Here is a 20,872-nt window from a genome sequence, read left to right as displayed (position 1 = left end):
GTACAGGAGGAGATTGCCCCTCCTTCTCCAGCAGAGCATCTGGTGGATTTGAACCGCACGTCTTTGGGATTACAGCGCAGCTTCTTGCCACTAGGCCCCCAGAGCTCCATGCCCAATCTTTTTTTTTTTTTTTTTTTTTTTGTCATCTACTTGTACCAGACTATTCTTACTGGGACAGAAAGACAAGACTGTTCTTCTGTTAAAAATGGCAATTGTCACTGCAATCTCAGAGGTACATGGTTCAAATCCACCAGATGCTCTGCTGGAGAAGGAGGAACAATCTCCTCCTGTATCAGTCAGATCTGATTTGACGGTACACACAAAAAATAATGAAATAAAATAAAATTTTTTAAAAAATGGCAATTGTCCTCCCCAGTCCTGTCCCCACTGCTATCCCTATCCACTCCATTAAAAGGTCTCATCTCCCCTTCATAAAACTCCTTAAAGCAGAAGCTCCTGGGCTTTTCTGGGCTGAATTGTCTGTCCCCACGCAGGACCGGGCCAAAGCTGAGTTCTTGAATAAGAAGTTACGGAGGCAGCTGGCTGAGTACCGAGCACCCCCGGTGATGATGTATGTCCAGGAGAAGATGACGAATGAGGAGCTGGAGAAGGCCATCAAGACGTGGGAGAGGAAGGTTGAAATCACAGAGGTGAGTTCCAGGACCACTCTCTGGAGGGTGGTACTGCTGGCCCCACAGCACTTTTGCTTAAGATTTTGTTTCGGGGGTAAGAATATAAGGGCTTGTAAAAATCATAGCCATTGCTTTGTTATTAAAAAATGAAGGATGTTTTTCCTTGTCATTTTAAGGAGCATGGGGAGGGCTTATATACCAGGGGGAGACTGTAGCTATATTCTTAATGTCTCATTTTCTTAATAAACCCTGGAAGCGTAAGCGTTCATCCTCCTTCTTGGCAATTTAGTGATTGTCACTGTATGCGTGGTGGTTGTTGTTGTTAGGTGCCGTCAAGTCTTGTACAACTCACAGTGACTCTGTGAACAACAGATCTGAACCCTGTTCTATCCTGTGCCATCCTCACACTTCCTGACACACGGAAGCCCATTGTAGCAGTCACCGTGTCAATCCACCTGGCCGAGGGTCTTCCTCTACTTCGCCGACCCTCCACCCTTCCCAGCATCATGTCCTTCTCCAAGGAATCGCCCCTCCTAGCAACATGCCCAAAGTATGTATACATGGTTAAGCCGGTTTTTAAAACAAATGACATAATAGATTCTAAATATCACCCAGCACCCAATTCCATGCATATGCATAGTTGCTGTGGCTCTTTATTTTTAACTAATTCTGCAGCCTAATAACACGTAACGTGCAGTTAAATTCCAGCTCCCCCTGAGCCACAGAAGTTGAGTGGGCAGCGTGGAAACTATTTGCTGGCATCAGAAAAAAAGGAAAGCACTGAGTTTGCCACAGACCAGTATGCACACTTGGGCGTCGTTCAAATCACTTAAAGCCCCTTCAAGCTACTCAGGAAATGAAAGGCAGCTCAGTGATGTCACATAGAGACCCTGGCTCAGGTCCCCTGGTACTTTCTTCTGCCTTTCCAATGACCACACGGTGATAAGGAGTGAATTAGGATCCAGGCTCTGGCTGCATTCAGAGCTGAGAAGTTCCAGAGACTCCCAGGAAGCCTCTGGCAGCTTCTCAATCCTTGTCAGCAGAAGCGTGGTCCTCAGGAGAATCTTCCAGACGGGTGCTGCTCATGGGTGGCCCTGCCCAGCTGCACACACAGAGGGGGCCCCGCAGCTTAGTTCTATCACCACGCAGGCCCCTACCCACGCCGTCCACAGGGCATTCTGTGGGGAACGGTGACAGTCAGTGGCTACATGACCGTATCTCCCCCACCACCCCTTTTTTCCTTTTTCACAGATGTCTTTGAAAGGCTACCGCAAGGCTTGGAACAAAATGAAAACTGCTTATGAACAGTTAGAGGCGATTGAGTCCTCTGGAAAATAACGAGGAGGACTGGGCTTCACCATTGCTTAGACCAAGAAGTGATCCATTGCAATTATCAGGGTTTGTTTGGTGGGGTTTTTTGGTTGGTTGTTTGTGTTTTTTTTTGGGGGGGGGGTTAAGTTATGGGGCCTTTTGCTGTTCCCTGTGCTGCTTGGGGACCCAACTCTCCAGTCAGACTGCCTGTCATCTCCTTCCTGGGCCACATGTGCCCGTGGGGAGCTGTCGGCCTGGCTCCTCGAACCATCAACATTGAAAGAACCACAGAGCACATCAAGGGTTTGAGAGGTATTAGGCCACATTTAGTTCACAAGAACAAATGAAGGTGACCTTCTCGCATGTGGGGTGGGATAGAGGAGGGCGGGCCAGCTCAGTGTGTACCGTAGGCCCTGCCCATCATGGCTCAGGTGTTGCTACTATCAAAAATACAAAAATAGACATCAGTACAGTTGGGCCAGGGCCAGCATCCAGCATTCTGAGCTCACTTTTCTGTTGCATGAGTCAGTATCTAGACATCTAGCTAACTGCTACAAAAGAAAGCCAGCAAGGAGAAGAGCACGGTGGTTTGTTGGGGTTGATGTAAGCTGTTCTGACCTGCAACAGACTCCCCTTCTCCAGCCTCCCCGCTGTAGTAGTCGTAGTACATGGGCTGCATGGCAATTTCTGAAACCCGGCCTGTCTCCCTCAGACCCTTTTGCCTCGAGTGAGGGCTACTCCCAGGCTCTTTTGCTGTCCCCAAGTGACTGGGGGGCCGGCTTGTCCCTCGACGCTGTTCTTGGTGCCCTTTGGCAGAGCTGTTCTGAGCCTGGCTTCTCTGTGTCATGAGGTCCCTCAGCCCGCTGGAGTGAGGGGGCATCTTTTCCCAGTTGGAGAGAGGATAGAGGGCAGGGCCGACCTTCTCGGACTCCTCTTTGATCCAGTCGCTGTAGTCTTCCACCTTGGTATACAGAAAGGGGCCGCTGCACTTATTATTGCCCTGCGTCAGGACTCCCCTCAGGACCCACAGATCCGATTTCGGGAGTTGGCACATCATTGGGTTTCCGGGGTCACCCTGTGAAGAAGGACAGAAGACGTCAGGTCTTAGGTACACTGGCTTTCATTTTAAGACTCACAAGGCAACTCAGCAATCTACCTGGTACAATTAGAAATGTCTTATATTAATTCTTACTGGGAATAGGGAATATTCTCACTGGAAATAGGATACTATATTGTTTTGGATCAAGGTACAGGCAGCAGCTGCTACAAATTCTAAGAAGAAGAAGTTTCCTTTTACTATGCAGATTATCTATAGGGTTTAGCAATAGGCCTGTGGGCTTCCTAGTTTGAATTTCATTTTCTTGGTTTTTTTTTTCTTCCAGAACTTTTACTCAATCCTTCCTCTCTTTTTGATTTTCATTCTTTGGATCTTTTTTTTTTAAATTTATTTTATTTTTATTATTTGTGTGTGTATACCGTCAAATCAGATTTGACTGGTACAGGAGGAGATGGTTCCTCCTTCTCCAGCAGAGCATTCTTTGGATCTTAAGCTTTCCTTTCTGGCCTGGAATGGCCACATTTCTTTCCTCCTGGGTTTCCATCCTTAGATTATTAAGCTGCCTCTTCTCACCACAGACCCTCTGGGTGGGGGGAGCTGAGCCTCTCAAGGCGGGTCCCCACCTTTCCACTTGGCTTCTCTGACACTCCACCTGCTCGCAGCCCTTGCCCGCTTCCTCACTCCCCTGCTCCGTGGGAGCAGACGGCTGGCATTCTACAGACAGACCATAACTCCCTTAGTGGGTGGAAGCTTAGCTGACTTGCATCTGGGACCCTTAGTAAGTTATAGTTGATTCTCACTCATCGGACTGTGTAGAACAGCCCTCTAGGACTTCCAAGCCGATTCCAACATCTTTCTCCTTTGGAATGGTTGATGGATTCCGAGTGCTTAACAATTTAGTTAGCAACACATTACTCATCCCCTCCGCCACCAAGGCTCCTTAGAGTTGGGATGCTGCCAGTTAATGCCGAACACTGCACAGAAGGCCTGACTCACTGTGAAAAATCCACAAAGATTACATAAAAACCTCCAAAATCCATGGCTATCAACTCGATTCTGACTCTTGGTGACCCCTCCACCAAGTGTTCAAAAGCTGTAAATCTTACAAGAACAGACGGCCTCATCTTACTCCCAGGGAGTATGTTCCAATTACCAACTTTCTGGTTAGCAGCACAATGTAAAAAAAAACCAAAACACTTAAGCCAGTCAGGCTCCCAGTGAAGATTCAAAAGTCAACCCCTTAGACACAGTACTCAAAACAGTGTGGTACTGGGACAATGACAGCTGTGTGGACCAATGGGACAAAACAGAGAGCCAGAAAGAAAGCCATCGCCCTGTGAACATATCTATACCTACTCTCTTTATGTCTATTTAATCTGTGTACTGAGGAAATCATCCAAGAAGTTGGATTCTGTGACGAAGAATGTGGCATCAGGATCTGAGAAAGACTTTTATCAACAGCCTGCCTTATGCAGATGATACCACCTTGCTTTCTGAAAGTGAGGAGGACTTGAAAAGCTTAGAATGCAGTCTTCAATATGGATTAACATCCGAACATCAAGAAAACAAATATTCTCACCACTGAACCGACAGGCAACTTCATGACAGATGGAGGAAAGACTGGAATTGTCCATGATTTCATCTTACTTGGATCCACAGTCAAACATTCTTGATAGCAACAGTCAGGAGACGTAGTGCGCAAGTCTGTGGTAAGTGACCCCCTCCGAATTATTGAAGAGCAACAAAGTCAGTTTGAAGATTATAGTGTGCCTGATTCAGGTCATGGTCTTTTCAATCACTTGCTGTGTGTCTGAAGTCTGGATGATGCATAACAATTACAGAAGAAGAATTGATGCCTTTGAATTATGATATTGGAGAATAAGACAGAATGTGTTGTGGACTGCCAGAAGACCAATCAGGACTGTCTTGGAGAAGGGGGAGGCAAAGATGACATTTTATCTCACATACTTTGAGCATGTTGTCAGGAGAGGCTGTTCCTTGTAAAGGGAAGACACAGTGACTGCAGTAATGGGTTCAGGTGTGTCAGATGATGAGGATGACAAATGACTGGACAGGGCTCAGAGCTGTTGTTTACAGGGTCACTATGAGTTGTATTCAATTCAACGGCACCTAACAACAGGTACCTATGACCGTGACCTATGGCCAATCTGTGGATCTTTGACAAAGAAGTGAAATCCATTAGGTGGAGAAAAGAGAGTCCCTTTAACAAAGTGTGCTGGAGAAACTAGGTATCTCTTTGCAGAGGTGACAAGGATGGCGCAGGATAAGGCCATCATTCATACTCATTGTTCATAGGGTCACTGTGAGTCATACTTGACTCAATAGCGCCTAACAACAATTTGCAGAAAACAGAAACAAGGCCCATATCTCACACCATAAGTTAAGACAGATCAGGGACTTGTTATAAAATATAAAACTAGAAAGATCATAGAAGAAAAAACAAATGGGAAAAATTTAAGATTCCCTAAATGATGGCCTTAAGTAGATTATCCACCCTAACTGACACAGTCAAGAGAGGGTAAGGTAGACGATGTGGCCTTCTAAAAATGAAATCCTTAGGTGTTTCTCCTCTGAGACTTCTTGCCTCTGAAAGATATGCTGGAGGGTCAGCTATGACCAGTTCTGACTTAATCGTACAAAACAACAGTGTTGAGTTAGGTAAAACTATGGCAAGGACCTCTTTAAAGTGTTAAGGGGAAAAAATACCCCAAAAACCCACAACTGTGTCTTTGAGGGCAAAGGTGCACCTGGCACAAACCATGGCTGATGAATAAGGAAGATCAAAGAAGAGCTGATGCCTTTGAGTGATAGATTTGGTGAAGAATGGTGAAGAAATCGACCGGTTCCTGAAGAAAAGGACCACCTGTGGTAAAGCTGAGGGCGCGGGAGAAAGAGGAAACCCTCCACGACATAGATTTGCCCACCAGCTGCAACCATGGGCTCACACGTGGTAACGGGGAGGATTCAGCATCGCTGCGTTCTGTTGCGCACAGAATTTGTATGAGTTGAAGCTAACTCGGCAGCTCCTACCAACAACAATCTTCATGGAAACAAAGAATCAGATTTTCATCTGCAGAGCTGCTGGGTGGTTTCAAACCACCTAACCTTTGGTTAATAGTTACCTGCAAACTGCTTGTGCCACCCAGTTGACCTACTCAGTCACTGCGCAAGTCAGTATACAAGCTCCCAGTTGAATAGGTATTTTCCCTGCCAGGTGGTCCACTTTGGCCCAAGGAAGTGGTCGTCATGCAAAGGTTAACCTTGGGCTCATTTAAACAGAGGGGATAAGCTAGGCATCCCATAATGCTCATGGCTTTTGGACTGAGGTGCAGTGCCAGCAGGAAGCTATCTGAATAGACCACAAGAAGCAGAAAGAGTGTCCATTCTGAGGCCAAGGCATTGGATCTCTCTTGGGTTTCTTTACACACTCATCCTTTACAGTCGTCTGTCCCTCTGTGGAGAGAAGTCACATCAGACCAAAATGAGGATAAACAGAGAAAGAAAAAAGCAACTCTGCCACAATGCAGGATTAGTCCTCAGAAGCAGGCAGATCGCCCAGGAAGCAAGGTGAGCTCAGGCTAATCCATAGTGAAGAGTTTCTTCACATCTTCTGAACCTGGACACAGAACGTACCACATCTCTCATGGGAGGGGCTCTGTCACAGCCAAATCCCTAGTCATGCTTGGGGGAGGGAGAGGCTTAGGGTGACTGTGCCCTTGTTGAGTTTCCGGAGAGAACCTGTGTGGCAGACACTGAATCCGAGTGGTCTATACTAGCCATGCAAAGAGTGTGGCTTTGAAGCCCCCCCGGGAAGCTAGAACACATTACTGAGTGAGGCGGGCAGAACACCATTGGTCTGAGGTAGTTGATAAACTCAGTTTTGTTAAAATTTAAAAAAAAAAAGCCTACAGTTGCACAGCAGTTAAAAACCAATCTTGATTTCATAGGCAGATTTTGAAATGGTGATTATTTAGAATCTAAATCATTTCCCATATTTGATTTAGTCTAAGATGCACTTAAATTTTCAAAAAACATCTTTGAAATTGTGATGTGTATTTCAGCCAGTTGAAAGCAGAGTTTAACTGGCAATATTTTTTTCTTTCTTAATGTTGTTGTGCTGTCAAGTCACTTGCAACTTCATAGTGACCCTATATATAAGTCCTAAACCCTGCCCTACCCTGTGCCAACATCACCGTCTCTGACACACTTACTCCCACCACCCCAATCACAGAATCGATCCATCTCACCTAGGGTCTTCCTCTCCTGTGCCGTCCCGCCAATCTCCCAAATATGATGTCCCTCTCTAAGGACCTCCTTGCAACATGTCCAAAGTATGTCAGATGAAGCTTCAGAATCCTTACCTCCAAGGAGCAGCCTGGCATCACCCTCTCCAGGACAAACCTGTGTGTTCTTCTAGCAGTCCATGGTATATTCAACACTCTTCTTCTCCAGCACCACAGCTCAAAGGCATCAATTCTCCTTCTATCCTCCCTAGTCATTGTCCAGCTTTCTAATGACATCTTGGATTTGATGAAGTACAATATTGGGTTGACTGGTTGGTGGTAAGATTTTGTTAAATGGCTACGTCTTCTACTGAATTTAAACTGTCTAAGGAGCCAAGGCATAGCATGGAAGAGACTGGGATGCTAGCCAAAAGGCCGTTTGAATTCACTAGCCACTCCATGGGAGAAAGGTGGTCAGTCTTCTCTCATAAAGATCGGAAACCCAGAGGAGGGTCAGCTTGACAGCAGGAGGCTTTGGGTTTAGAACTTGGCAGCTACCAGGAAAGTTGACAGTGTCCACCAGGTAGTCCATGGGAGGAAGGTGTGACCACTCATTTCAATAAAGATTGAAGCCTAGAACCCTATGGAGCAGTTCCAGCCTGTCCTACGGGGTTGCTATGAGTTTAATTCAATGGCAAGAATCTTTACCTAAGTTGTTAATGTCCTGTTCCAGACAGGGGTCCCAGCACCAGCATCAGAGATGGGGGACTGCGTCCCACAGAGGTTAAATGTGGAGACCCTACATTGCAGACATGCTCAGAGACTGTGTGGTTAGGACTCATATTACACACACTTGGCTAGTTAAAAAACAACTGTGATTTACCCATGCTTAACTATGTTACTCTGAGCAACTGATGAGTTCATCCGCTCAGTGGGGTTTGAATGAGCTCTCGCTAACTGCCTAATGCTCTTGACCCCAGAGACGGCTGCTGGATCCCAAGGAACAGTGTTGGGGAGCTCACTCTCCGGGGAGGGGAGCCCCTTGAGGTGACCCATGCTTACGGTCAGCAGTTAGCTCCTGCTTCACCATATTCTTACCAAGCAGATGTTGTACGTTTTCTGCTCCCTGTGAAAGTGAATGCTGCAAGCTGTCTTCCAGGGTCTGTTTAAAGGACACAGGTCCACATCTTTCACGGAGATTTTCCTCAGAACACTCATCGTCAATTGTGTTTCTGTCTGGACCATACAACACAAAGTCTAAGAAGGTTTACAAGAGGGGTGCCCTCCGAACCCCCTCAGCCACCCCTCACATAGCCACATGAGAGTGAGCAGGAAAGGTCCTTGTAAATCCCTCTCCACAGAGAAGTCAGAATCTATGTTTGAACGTCTACTGAAAGCTAACCTTGCTTTGAACTTGAACGTGAAAATAGGCAGAGGACGCATTCACTCACCCTTGCCCTATATTTACCAAGTAGTATATATTTTCCTTTTTCCTTTCCTTCCCAAGACTGAAAACAACCCAAGGATGGCTTTTCTATAAAGACAGTCAGTTCCTGTTTGGGAAATTATGTCCCCCCCAACTCCACACCAGTGCCTTTGCATTCAGTTGCATCTGGCCTCGGCCAAGCTGCTTCTGTTTTCAGTCTACAGCTAGATGGGAAAGGGTCATGCGGAAGAATGGCCTTAGAAAGGGCGAGCACTGGGACTCCCGAAAGCAAAGTTGAAGGGACAGTGTCCGGTGCTCACGCAAGCTGAGTTGGTTAAGATAAAGCTGCAACACCCCTCCCCTACGTCACCCCCACTGCTAGCGCGCGCGTACACACACACACACACACACACACACACAGCCTCCTCTAGGTGAAGGAAGGCATTAACTGCAGACGTGGGGTTCCATCCTGACACCCAGCAGTTCCGCAGCACTTCCAGTGGCTTCTGCAGCCTTCTGCCCAGGAAGCAGATGGGCTGGACCAGGTCGTTGAACTTCATGGTGCTGTCCGTCTTCAGGAGGGCGATGTTGTTGTTCATGGAGCTGTTGTCAAAGTCCTTGTGGATGATGATGGTGTTGATTGCATACTCTTTGAAGGCTCTCTTTCGCACGTCCATGTTGGCGATCCCCACTATAACGACCGCGCTGTTCCTGGAAAGAGCAAGGGAAGCTTGAGAAGCCGCAGCAGCAGCAAAGACGCATCCTACCTCGCTGTTTTCACAGCTACTGCTCCTGGGACTTGAAGGCTAAGCCAACTCATCTTGCCTGGGCTAGTTTTTAACTCACTCACCCTCTCAGATCCAGTCCCCAGGAAATCTCTGAGACCCCAGGGTTGTACCCTTCTTTGTGAGCCTCTGGAATCTCAAAGAATCTTTTGTATTAACATCATTTACTCCACAGCCCAAAGACAGTCCACTAACATGTCATTGTTGTACTTTGCTTCTAGGAATAGTTTCAATTTGACATATGACCTGCTTTTAGCCCCTAATAGTCTCATGTAAGCATCTTTCCATCTTAATGTTTTGGAAACACAATTAGAGAAACTCCAGTTTTAATAATGAAGTAAACTCAGACATTTCTCCTGTCTCCTCCCAGAAGTCACTCAAGAAGGTATAAGAATGAGAAGCAAATGCCTTACTTAATACCTCAGGGCCCAGAGGAAGCCTGGCCAAAAGTGTATCACAGCAAAGAAGTGGAACAGAAGGAAAGAAAATTGTCACAGAAAAGAAGACCAAGTTGGAAGCCAGATAAACTAGAACAGAGGCCACAGAAAACATTCAGGGACACAGAAGGTAGGTGAGAGAAAACACCAAAACAAATGGAAATTAAGGATTATTTTTAAAGGCTGGAGAGGAAAATGTCAGGTATGGTCATTAAAGGAAAATTAACACAACACAGGAACTGTAACCAAAATAATGGGTAAAAAATTATCCAGGAGATGATTTAAGAACATTTTCCAGAAAAAAGGCATAAATCTACAGTTTGACAGAGAACCCCAAATCCTAGAGAGAAAAAGAATACCCTTATCAGACTCCTGCTGGAAACAGAGGAGACATGCACATACAGAAAGCTGAGAAGAGTTCTTTAATTGGGGTCTTTATAAAAAGATCTTAGAAGAATGTAGAAGAGCACATGGAGGAATCAGTCTACAGTCGAGATCCTGACTTCATTTTTCTTCTCCCCTTTTCTGATCTCCTACATGGGCTACCCTTAACCAAACTCAGCTGAGACACAGGAGATAAGAGAGTATATTGATTTGCACACACTGACACACAAGGGGGTACACTCATTGATGTAGCCCTCCTCAGACGCACAATGGGGTGCTTCGAGAAGGCCAAGTGGAACAGACGTGGCAGAGCTAGCAGGCTTAGTGACAGAGCAATCCCTGGGCAGACAGATAAAAATATGAAACAATTTTCAATCTAATCCAGGAATAGATGGTATACCAATTGACATATTTCAGCTAACAGATGCTGTCCTGGACATGCTCACCAAGTTGTGCCAAGAAATCTGGAGAACAACCACTTGGTCAACTGACTGGAAGAGATCTATATTTGTTCCCATCCCAAAGAAAGGTGACCCAACAGAGTGTGGAAACTAAAGAACAATCTCATTGATTTCACATGCAAGCAAGACTCTATTGAAGATTATCCAAAAACGACTGGAACAGCACACAGCAGAGAACTACCAGAAGTCCAGGCTGGGTTTAGAAGGGGTTGTGGTACTAGGGATATTGTAGCTGATGTTAGATGGATCTTAGCTGAGAATACCAGAGGAATGTCTATCTATAGTGTTTCATTGACTATGCAAAGGCATTTGACTGCATGGATCATAACAAACTGTGGCTGACTCTGAGAAGAACGGGAATCCCAGAACACTTGATGGTTCTAATGTGAAACCTATACTTGGACCAGGAGGCAGTTGTCAGAACAGAGCAAGGGAACACTGCATGGTTCAAAATTGGGAAGGGAGAACGCCAGAGATGCGTCCTATCTCCATACCTTTTCAACCTATATGCAGAACAGATTATCTGGGAAGCTGGGCTCTGTGAGGAGAAATGTGGGGTCAAGATTGGTGGAAGATCTATCAACAATCTGCATTATGCAGATGACACAACCCTGCTTGCTGAAACTGAGGAGGACCTGAAGTACCTGCTGCAGAGGGTCAAGGACTGCAGCCTCCAATATGGATTGAGGCTCAATGTCAAGAAGACAAAGATTCTCACCCCTGGACCAACTGGCAGCATCAGGATGGATGGTGAAGAGATTGAGATTGTACACAGCTTTAGTTTGCTTGGCTCCATAGTCAACATTCTTGGCACCAGTAGCCAGGAAATTAAAAGGCGCATTGCCATGGGAAAGTCTGCTATTAGGGACCTCTCCAAAGTACTGAAGAGCAATGGTGTCTCTCTGGAGACTAAGGTGCATGTGATACAGGCCATGGTCTTCGCAATCACTTGTTATGCATTAGAGAGTTGGACAATGACCAAGGAGGATAGAAGGAGAATTGATGCCTTTGAGCTGTGGTGCTGGAGAAGAGTATTGAGGGTACCATGGACTGCTAGGAGAACAAACAGTTTCATCCTGGAGAGGGTTAAACCGGGTGGCTCCTTGGAGGCAAAGATTCTGAGGCTCTGTCTGACATACTTTGGACATGTTGTGAGGAGAGACCGGTCCTTGAAGAAGGACATCATGCTTGGGAGGGTGGAGGGACAGCGCAGGAGGGGAAGGCCCTCTATGAGGTAGATTGATTCAGTGATTGGAATAATCGGGAAGGGAGTGTCAGAGACAGTGCAATTGGCATAGGACAGAGCAGAGTTTAGTGCTGTTGTACATAGGGTCGCTATGAGTCACAAGCGACTCGACAGCACATAACAACAACAATCAGTAATGTTCAATTAAATAATTTAAGTTTGAATGTGCAAGAGTGAAAGAAGTACTTAAAACAAAATTCTGGGGTAATAGGAATCTGGGTCTCCCTCAGCCTTTTAGGATATGTAGACACCGTATCTACACAGGGGAAAACCAGAATGGCCTCAGACTTCTCCTCAGCAAGATTTAATCACAGAAGCTAAGGAGTGATGCTTATAAGGTCCTCAAGAAAAGAAGATGTGGACCAGGTATTCTCTACTGAGTAGCCATTCAGACTTAAGGACTGCATGAAAGTTCTCATTATGCAACATGAGGGAAATATGGTTCTTGGGAGCCCCTTATCAAAGTGCTTGAAGACCTTTTTCAACATTCTGTAGTGTTAAATCAGAAGATCCAGCCGAAGGATCGACAGTTAAGTGTAGAATCCATCATCATAATGAAATAAAATTAAAGCAAAAGAAAACATCTTTTAAAGTTGTATGTCTGAGTAAAAATGTTATAAATCCTGGGTATAATCAAATGAGGTAGCTAAAAAAAAAAAACCCACCCCAAACAACAGAGGTAGTGTATCCTCAATTTTTTTCACCTTGTGTAGCTAGGATTATTGTTTGTAGTTAATATATGAAGTAATAAGGGTGTATTCACATATAGAGATAAGCAGTAAAACACACAAATACTCTGGAAATTGAGTTCATGGTGAGGCAGAAGAAACAAAAATTCTGATCAGAGAGCTGAAAGAGGGTCGCCTGGAAAGAATCAGAAAGTAAATGTGTTGCACAAAATTATTTCATCCACTTTCATGTTGCTCACAGCAGAATGTTGCCTCATAGGATGCGGGGACATGTTTGATGTAGTGCTGGAAGATGACACTGAGCAGACAGTGACTGTGACAAGGCTCCGGCACAGCAACAATTGTGAAGATGACACGGGACTGGCCAACATCTCATTCTGCTGTCTATGAGACCATCATGCACCTGACTGGAGTCTATCAGGACGCCACTGACAACAGGGAGTTATAACTCGAAGATGAACACTGACGTGGAAATGTGAGCTCTCCAAAATCGTCAGAAGATTACAAAACTGAAGCCACAGAGTGGAAAAGGAAAAGGAAGCTTAAAAACAGAAAGCATAGGCCATAAATCAAACAAGAAAAAAGGTACAATAAGGGTCATGATCTTAACATCAGACAAGCTTGATGAATGCAGAGGAGGGTGGGAAAGGCCTTAACTAGGACAAATAAAGACTTTTCATGGTAATACAAAAAATGCTCATTTCTACTGAAGATTTCACAGTTATAAATATCTTCAGCAAGTGACACAGTGTTCACAAAGTGAAGGCTACAAGAAATAGAAAAGCTAGAAGCTCATTCGCAGTTGGAACGTTTAATGCATCTCTTTGAGCCCAGGGGCAAGTTGAGAACACTCCCCTGCCTGGTTTTATATATAAAATTGGACAAAGGCAGAGAATACACTGTTCAGTTTATCTATAGAGAATTACTTGGACCCCATCTATTCAGCCACACAGGCAAACTCAACAAATACTAAAATAAATCGCTGTGTGGTGTCAATCAGCATTAATAACACCAGAAAACAAAACAAACAGAACCCTCACCATTCTGCGTAGAGTATGTATGCATTAATGGCTGGGATATTTTTAAGACCTGAGGAATAAGTGTTTTAAGGGAAATTACCTGACTCCAGAACCAGGTCAGGGCGAGCTGTGGTGGATCAAGGAGGCACACAAGCACAGACTCCCTACTATTAACAGTTAAAGCCTTTGCCATTTTGAGAAAAATCCAAAACCTGCCCCTAACATAGAATAAAAGGTGGTGCAGTGGTTAAGCACTTGTTTGCGAAACAAAAACTCAGTGGTTAAGAACCCACCGCCAGCTCCACAGGACAATCACATGGCAGCCTGTTGGGCATTGATCTGTCTCTCCCAAAATACGTGTCTCTTTGGCCGGATCTTAATTCTCAGTTACATAACGATGTAAAGCTATGCGTGAGCTGATTGGACTTGCCAGATTTAGCTAACAGTGAGCTGTGGTCTGGAAGCCTCTTGGTTTAGAGCCAACCAGGAACTGGTGGGCAGGTCTTGTATTTAAAAGGTAATGATGTTCTCTTCCCCTTGATGTGGTCGGGTTTGACCAGCCCAGATCTGATGTACAGGGATGAGGGTGGGATATAATACCCTTCTGAAAGTCACAGCCCTACAGATTTGAGGGGGGTTCCCCTGGGGTGTAGTCTGCACCACCTTTTCTCTTACAAGAGACAACAGGACAGAGAAGCAAAAAGACAAACTGCCCAGAAGACAGAGCTGGAAGCAGTGTGTGTCTTCTGGACACAGGGCACCCACATGGGGTCTCCTAGAACAGGGAGATACAAATAGAAAAATATCTCCCTAGAGCCAGCACCCTGAATTCGTACTTCTAGCCCCCTAAACAGTGAGACTAAATTTCTGTTTGTTAAAATCAGCCTCTGATGGTAGTTCTATTAGCAGCCCTAGGTAACTAAGACCATCTACTTCCGTAAAGACCCCTTCCATAAAAAACCCCTGCTGCTGTCCAACCGGTTCCCGTGGAAGCAAACTGCCACATCTTTCTCCCACCATGTGGCTGGTGGGTTCCAACCACTGAACTGCTCCAACCAGTGCACCCCCAGGGCTACTCTAGAATTCCTACTGCCTTGGAAACTCTTAAAGGCGGTTCTTTTATGTGTAATAGAGTCAAAGTCCACCAACAGCAGAGAATTCTATCAAACAGAGGGCATATCATTTCAACCTTGGCAACTAGTGATTTTAGGAGCCAGGAATTCAGCTCCTAATTTTTTTATTTTTTTCCAGCCCCGCAGGCTGAGGAGAGAACAAAGCCCCACCTCCAGGAGCTGGCGGGTCCCAAAGGCAGGGGAGTACTGGCCTGTGCTGAAAGGTAGAAGCGGTGCTCAGTATCCAGAACTCACTGAGGATGCAGCCGAGAGCTAGCTGGGTGTAGTAGGAATCGTGCAGGGACACGACCCAGGGGAACATCTTCCTGTGGACCAAGTTGTCCTCCAGAGTATCAGGGATGTAGGCTTTCTGGATGCCACAATCTGCAGGAGGAATTTGGGGCTCACTGCTGAATCATGTGTTGGCTGCCTGGGGGCTCTGCTGCTGGACCACAATCGGGGAGCCCCCTCTCCTGCTGGCTTCACACCTCAGGCTTATTATCCTGGTTGTGACTCATTCCACCACCCCAGGCTTTTCTTTATCTGAGTGGATCTTCCCCCACCCCCTACCCCTGCAAAGTCTTGATTATTTCTTTGCACTGACAAGTAGCTGTCAGACAGCTGGGAATAATTTCTGTCTATTGGCCAACAGCATCAGTTTAAAGGTGCACCTGATCCAAGACAGTGATATTTTCAATTCCTTTCTATGCATCTGAAAGTTGGACAATGGGTAAATAAAGATGACTGAAGAAGAACCGATGCCTTCGAATTGTGGTGTAAAGGAAGGCTACAGAATAACTAATGGACAGCCAAAAGAAGTCTGCCTTTGAGGGAGAGCAATTTGGCTGCACCTTAGAGGCAAGGATGCGCTCTGAGTTTGCTATCAAGAACGGCCAGTCCCTGAAAGAAGACATTCTACTGGGTAGGGTGACGAGAGGGAGACCTTCCTGAAGGTGGACTGACAGTTATTGTGACAATGGGCTTGAACACGTCAGAGTTGGAAAGGCTGGTCCAGAGTAGGGAAACGATTCTTGTTCACAATATAAAATAAAATAAAAAAGTAGGTTAATTGCTCAGAAGGAGATTGTCCATCGTTCTCCTTCAAAAAGCTGGTGCTTTTGAACAGCACATCTTTGGATTGGCAGCACACTAGACCACTAGAGAGCTGCCTGGATCTAGACAGGAGTCAGAAAATTGTTTATGAAAAGGGCCATGCAGTAAATATTTTAGCTCCCCCACCATCATTATGTTAAAGTAGCTATTAGCAAATGAATGTGGCTATTCCAGAAGTCTTCATTAAAGTAGGCAGAGAGCCAGATTTGGGAAGAAAATAAAAAAGAGTTGTAGGCAGCTTGATGGCACCTAGCAACAACAACCACCACCACAACACTGAACACTTGGAAGCCCCTGGGTTGTACAAATTGTTAGGTCTTCAGTTACTTATCTGAAAAGCTTGAAGTTCAAGCTCACCCTGAGTCAGCTTGAAAGACATAATTATTTACTTCCAGGAAACAGCCATTGAAAGTCTTTGGGGAGTCAGGGTTGACTCCATCATGACTGGGAAGAAGGAGTATATGATAGGCAGTCTGCAGAGTCTTTTACGTACACTGTTGCTATTGTACACCGTCCAGTCATAACCAACTCATAGCTGACCCTCAATAAAGCAGGTTTTCAGAGGCAGCAAATTGCACAGTAGGAGACTGGCCATCTTTCCCAATAGATCAGCTAGTGGATTCAAACTATCTTCGAGATTGCAGTGGTGTTTCTTACCACTAGGCCATCAGACCTCCTTTTCTATATGTTCGAGGTCCTCAAAGTGTAGTCTAGAGAGCTCTGCAGTCCCCAAGACCATTTAGAGGCCTACTAACATAGTATAAAAATATTTCCATAAGAATATTGTGGTATAATATTGGAAACAACCCACATCTATGAACAGACAAACAGATAAAGAACTGATGATAAGGGGTGGATATGAACAAAAGATTTGAAAAGCTGTATAACTTTCATCATTTCTCCAGGTTCATAGAGTTTCTGGAGGGAAGTCACTTCAGAAGCAGATGCCACTCCTGCTTCCAAGCTTGTTTTAATCGGGGAGCTCCACCAAACACTGTCCACCATGGGTAACCATTATCGCATTTGACACATCAATGTCACAGTGTTTAGCATCACAGCAACCATGAGTTACCTCTGACATGATAATTATGTAATCACATTAATAATGGTTATTAATGTTAGATAAAATGCATATGCATTATAAAAGAATGAAAATAAAAAATAAATGGTACATTAACACAGTGGTATATTAGCAACATTAAAAATGATAAAGAATTTGTGGAAAACTACATAACATGATGAATCTAGAAGAAATTAAGCTAAGTGACTTAAGTCACAAAGGAACAATTAAGGTATTGTTGTTGTTATGTGTCGTCAAGCCGCCTGTGACTCATAGCAACCCTATGTACAATAGCTCTGAACCCTGCCCTATCCTGATCCAATTTCATTGTCTCTGACACACCTACACCCATTACCCCAATTACTGAGTCAGTCCACCTCATCCAGGGTCTTCCTCTCCTGCACTGTCCTTCCACCCTTCCAAGCGTGATGTCCTTCTCCAAGGATTGGTCCCGCTTGGCCATGTGCCCATAGTATGTAAGACAGAGCTTCAAAATCCTTGCCTCCAAGGAGCAGCTTGGCTTCACCCTCTCCAGGACAGACCTGGTTGTTCTCTTAGCAGTCTATGGTATGGTCAAGACTCTTTTCCAGCACTATAATTCAAAGGCATCAGTTCTATGATACAAGATCACTATTATAAAAAAGCTAAGGAAAGGTTTATTCATTGACTGACTCATTCTTCAGTGGTGCTAATTACGCGAAAGGAGGGCGAGGGCAGTAAAAATGAACAGGTAAGTTGGGTGAAGGGAAAAACAATACACAATAAGGGTCATTGTAATAAGTCATTGGAATCAAGTCATTACATTATTTCATTAACTAATGTCATAAAACAAAATGTGTATGATTGATTGAACTTTTAAAAATCTTATTTGTAAACTTTTCCTCAATGGGAAAATAAAAGTTACTCTATGTCAGCATGACCATGAGCCTCCTTATAATGTAATTTGTTTACAAGTTGCAAATTCTAACTCCTCTGATGTTAGTAAGACAGAATTGTAAGAAGTCCTGTGAAGCTGTGATTAGCTTTATCTGACTAGAGGTAGATCTCCTCGGGAGTGTGGCCTGCATTGTCCATATATGTTCGGGCAAAAATGTAGAGAGTTTTTTGTCAGAGGTCCCTACATGTGGCTGTCTAGCTTGTGGTCTCCAGGCCTTGAACTGGTGGACTGCCACACTTTGCAATTCTGGACTCCTCAGTCTCCTTGTCCGCAGCCCTGCTTTCCAACAATGACCTTGCCTGTCAGCCTCGGAAGCTGGTAGCCTCCGAAGTCTTCAGCCTGTAACCCCTTCCTGCCTGTTGATGACCCGAATCGTGCTCCTCCAGACACCTCTCTCTTGCGGTCTGACCGGCAGACCAGGCGATTGTCCCTGCAAGCACGTGAGCTATTTGCTTATTTGCCTGAAGTAAATACCTCTCTCTCCACATCAGCGATGTCGTGTGAGTCAAAGTGACATGTGGAGAGTCACAGAATGATGGCTGAGCTAGTTGCTGGCTGACAAGACAGTGTGTCTCCAAGGTGATTTAAGCGCCTCAGAACCACTGAAGAGCAGATTTTGTCAAACTCGGTCTGATTTTTTTAGGACACTCCTCCGTGCAGGGCACTAACCAGTTCTTCATGTGTAAGGCCTTGTGGTAGTTTTGGTTTTGGGTTTTTTTGTGTTGTTGTTTTTTGGTTGGGTTTTTTTTTTTACGCTCTTGTAAGGAAACTCATTTGACCTCAAAAAAACGCCTGGAAGGCCAGGGGGTAGTGAGGAAAGCTGACCTAGAAAGGAAACATTTGCCCTGGGTCCCCTGGGAGAGGAGCTGAGGAAGGTGGAGGGCCCCAGGCGTGTGTGTATGTGTGTGTGATCTACACACAGAATATCAGGACAGAACTAGATGCGGTGGCTGAGAGGAGGGCAGAGGCTGTTTCAGCTGGATGCCTCCTCTTCACCTGCCCCTTCTAGGCTGGACTTCTAACTCCTAGACAGGGCCCTGGGGCAGGGGGCAAGCCTAGAGCTGTCAGGCTCCCTGCTCCTTGGCACCAGGCCCGCAGGAGGAGTCACACAACCTTTGGAATGAATGACAAAGGCTTTATTGCAACAACAGTTATGCAGGAAGGACCTGGCACCCAGGAATACCAGTGTATTATCTCTGCCCAGTTGGGGGGACCTGGCACCCAGGAACACCAGCATATTCTCTCTGCCCAGTTGGGGGGAGGATGCTCCCCGTAACAGCACCTGGGGCATGTGCCCCGGCAGGAGCGGGCAGAGACCGAGAGCAGGGAGGCAGGTCCTGAGTAATTTCCTTAACTGAATTCCTACCCTAAAGGCAGCTCAGACATCAGGCTGCTAGCCCCACATCCACGTCCATGTCCCACATGTTTGCCTGTCTGAGCCACCAGCACATGTCCTCAGTCATGTCCCGCAGTCCCTTTCTGGGCACTACAAACTATTTTGTCTCCCTGATGAGCCCCACCAGCCGTGTTACGCATCCAACCAGTCATCACAGACGAAGCCCTACTCACTGGCAGAAGAGTGGGAAACGCAGAGCAGTAACAAGAGCACCGCTCTCATCTCTGCCATACCCCAAGAGAACCGCAGCAGACACCATGGGCAGCTGTGAAGACAGAGAAGCCAGCACCCCATCAGCTCTCCAGATTCAGACAGAGCCTCCCTCCCTCTGTCCTGGCGCCAGAGCCCCTGGTGAGGAGGTCACACACCTGTCACGTCCCTATTGTGCAGTTCTGTGCAGTAAAGAGGCAGAGACCAGCTGGCTGGCACCAGGGTTCGCGTAGCAACTCACAAGCTGGGCCCAGGAGAGAAGGCAGTACAAGCTGGTCTGAGTTCTCCTCTGTCCAACACGAGGCCCTGGGCTTCCTAGAGAGTCAATGTCTGTTAAGGGTAGTTTTTTTGACTCGTGGCATTCAACCTTAACTCTGTTCCTATGAAAGGCTGCTGGACAAAAAGGCAAAGGGGTTAAGACAAGAGCAAATGGGGCTTCGTGGCTACGCTGTGGTTTTATTGCTCATGCTAAGCTCTACCTGCTGGTTTAAATAATGTTGGGTGGGTTGGTTTTGGTTTTTTTTTTTCAACCAGAAACAGGTAATGCTGTAGATAGCAACCGCCCAGCATCAACACAAATGATCCCATGAAGCAGGCACTACTATTATGCCCATTTTACAGATTCAGAAACTGACAATCAGACATTAAGTAGCCAGCCCGAGATCACATAGCTAGTGGGATTCCAGCTCTGCTCTGTCTACATCCAAAAGCTAGGTGGGCTTCCCCACACACCATCCCATTAGGCCTAGAGCCTTGCCTCAAACAATTCGCAACAGCCTGAGGAACCCGCTGGCATCGCCAAGACACCACGTTCTGTTCACGACACCAGATGTTCTTGTTGTCAGGATGGTTCTGAGTTCTTCTGTGAACGGCTTTTGCTAAATGAGAAATGAACTCACTCTGGCCTTGCAGAGCTCAACAAAGGGATGTCTTTTACCCCCTTGTGAAGAATGTTCCATTGTGACATCACGGTTACTATGCATCACTAAGCAAACATCTGGACTGGTCTGGCCAAATGGTGGGACCAGACACACACGGTCTGGACTCCCCACCCTGGAGCAGTTTTGAATTCAGCACAAAGGCAGGGCACTAGGAAGGTGTTGACAGCGCCATGGTAAGCTAAAAAACTCTGCGGAACCTCGGAAGGTTTGCAGGCGCTGGGCATCACTGCACTTTTTTTAAAATTTTTTTAAATTTTTATGGTATTATTTTTACGTGTACAGTCAAATCAGATCTGACTGGTACAGGAGGAGATTGTCCCCTCCTTCTCCAGCAGAGCATCTGGTGGATTTGAACCGTGTACCTCTGGGATTGCAGTGCAGTGTCTTGCCACTAGGCCACCAGAGCTCCCTA

General features: G+C 45.8%; 2 protein-coding genes across 2 annotated transcripts in view; one reads left to right on the top strand and one right to left on the bottom strand.

The window, feature by feature from the left end:
* CCDC113 (coiled-coil domain containing 113) overlaps positions 1-1,970 on the top strand; it is a 24,154-nt gene extending 22,184 nt beyond the window's left edge. The window contains exons 8-9 of the mRNA XM_006878917.1: positions 495-650; positions 1,884-1,970. Coding sequence (XP_006878979.1) covers positions 495-650; positions 1,884-1,970 — 243 coding nt within the window. The remainder of the gene's footprint in view (positions 1-494; positions 651-1,883) is intronic.
* A 517-nt stretch (positions 1,971-2,487) lies between these two features.
* On the bottom strand, positions 2,488-19,540 carry PRSS54 (protease, serine, 54). Its single transcript, XM_006878916.1, has 5 exons — positions 19,483-19,540; positions 15,016-15,187; positions 9,120-9,381; positions 8,343-8,480; positions 2,488-3,018 (listed from the first exon to the last, which is right to left on the bottom strand). The coding sequence occupies exons 1-5, from the start codon at positions 19,538-19,540 to the stop codon at positions 2,488-2,490; spliced, it is 1,161 nt and encodes a 386-aa protein (XP_006878978.1).
* Between the last annotated feature and the right edge of the window lie 1,332 nt (positions 19,541-20,872).

The sequence above is a fragment of the Elephantulus edwardii genome, unplaced genomic scaffold (assembly GCF_000299155.1).
Source record: "Elephantulus edwardii isolate Elephantulus edwardi_28Jun2011 unplaced genomic scaffold, EleEdw1.0 scaffold00001, whole genome shotgun sequence".
Classification (NCBI taxonomy): domain Eukaryota; kingdom Metazoa; phylum Chordata; class Mammalia; order Macroscelidea; family Macroscelididae; genus Elephantulus; species Elephantulus edwardii.
This window is presented reverse-complemented; position numbering and strand designations above follow the sequence as displayed.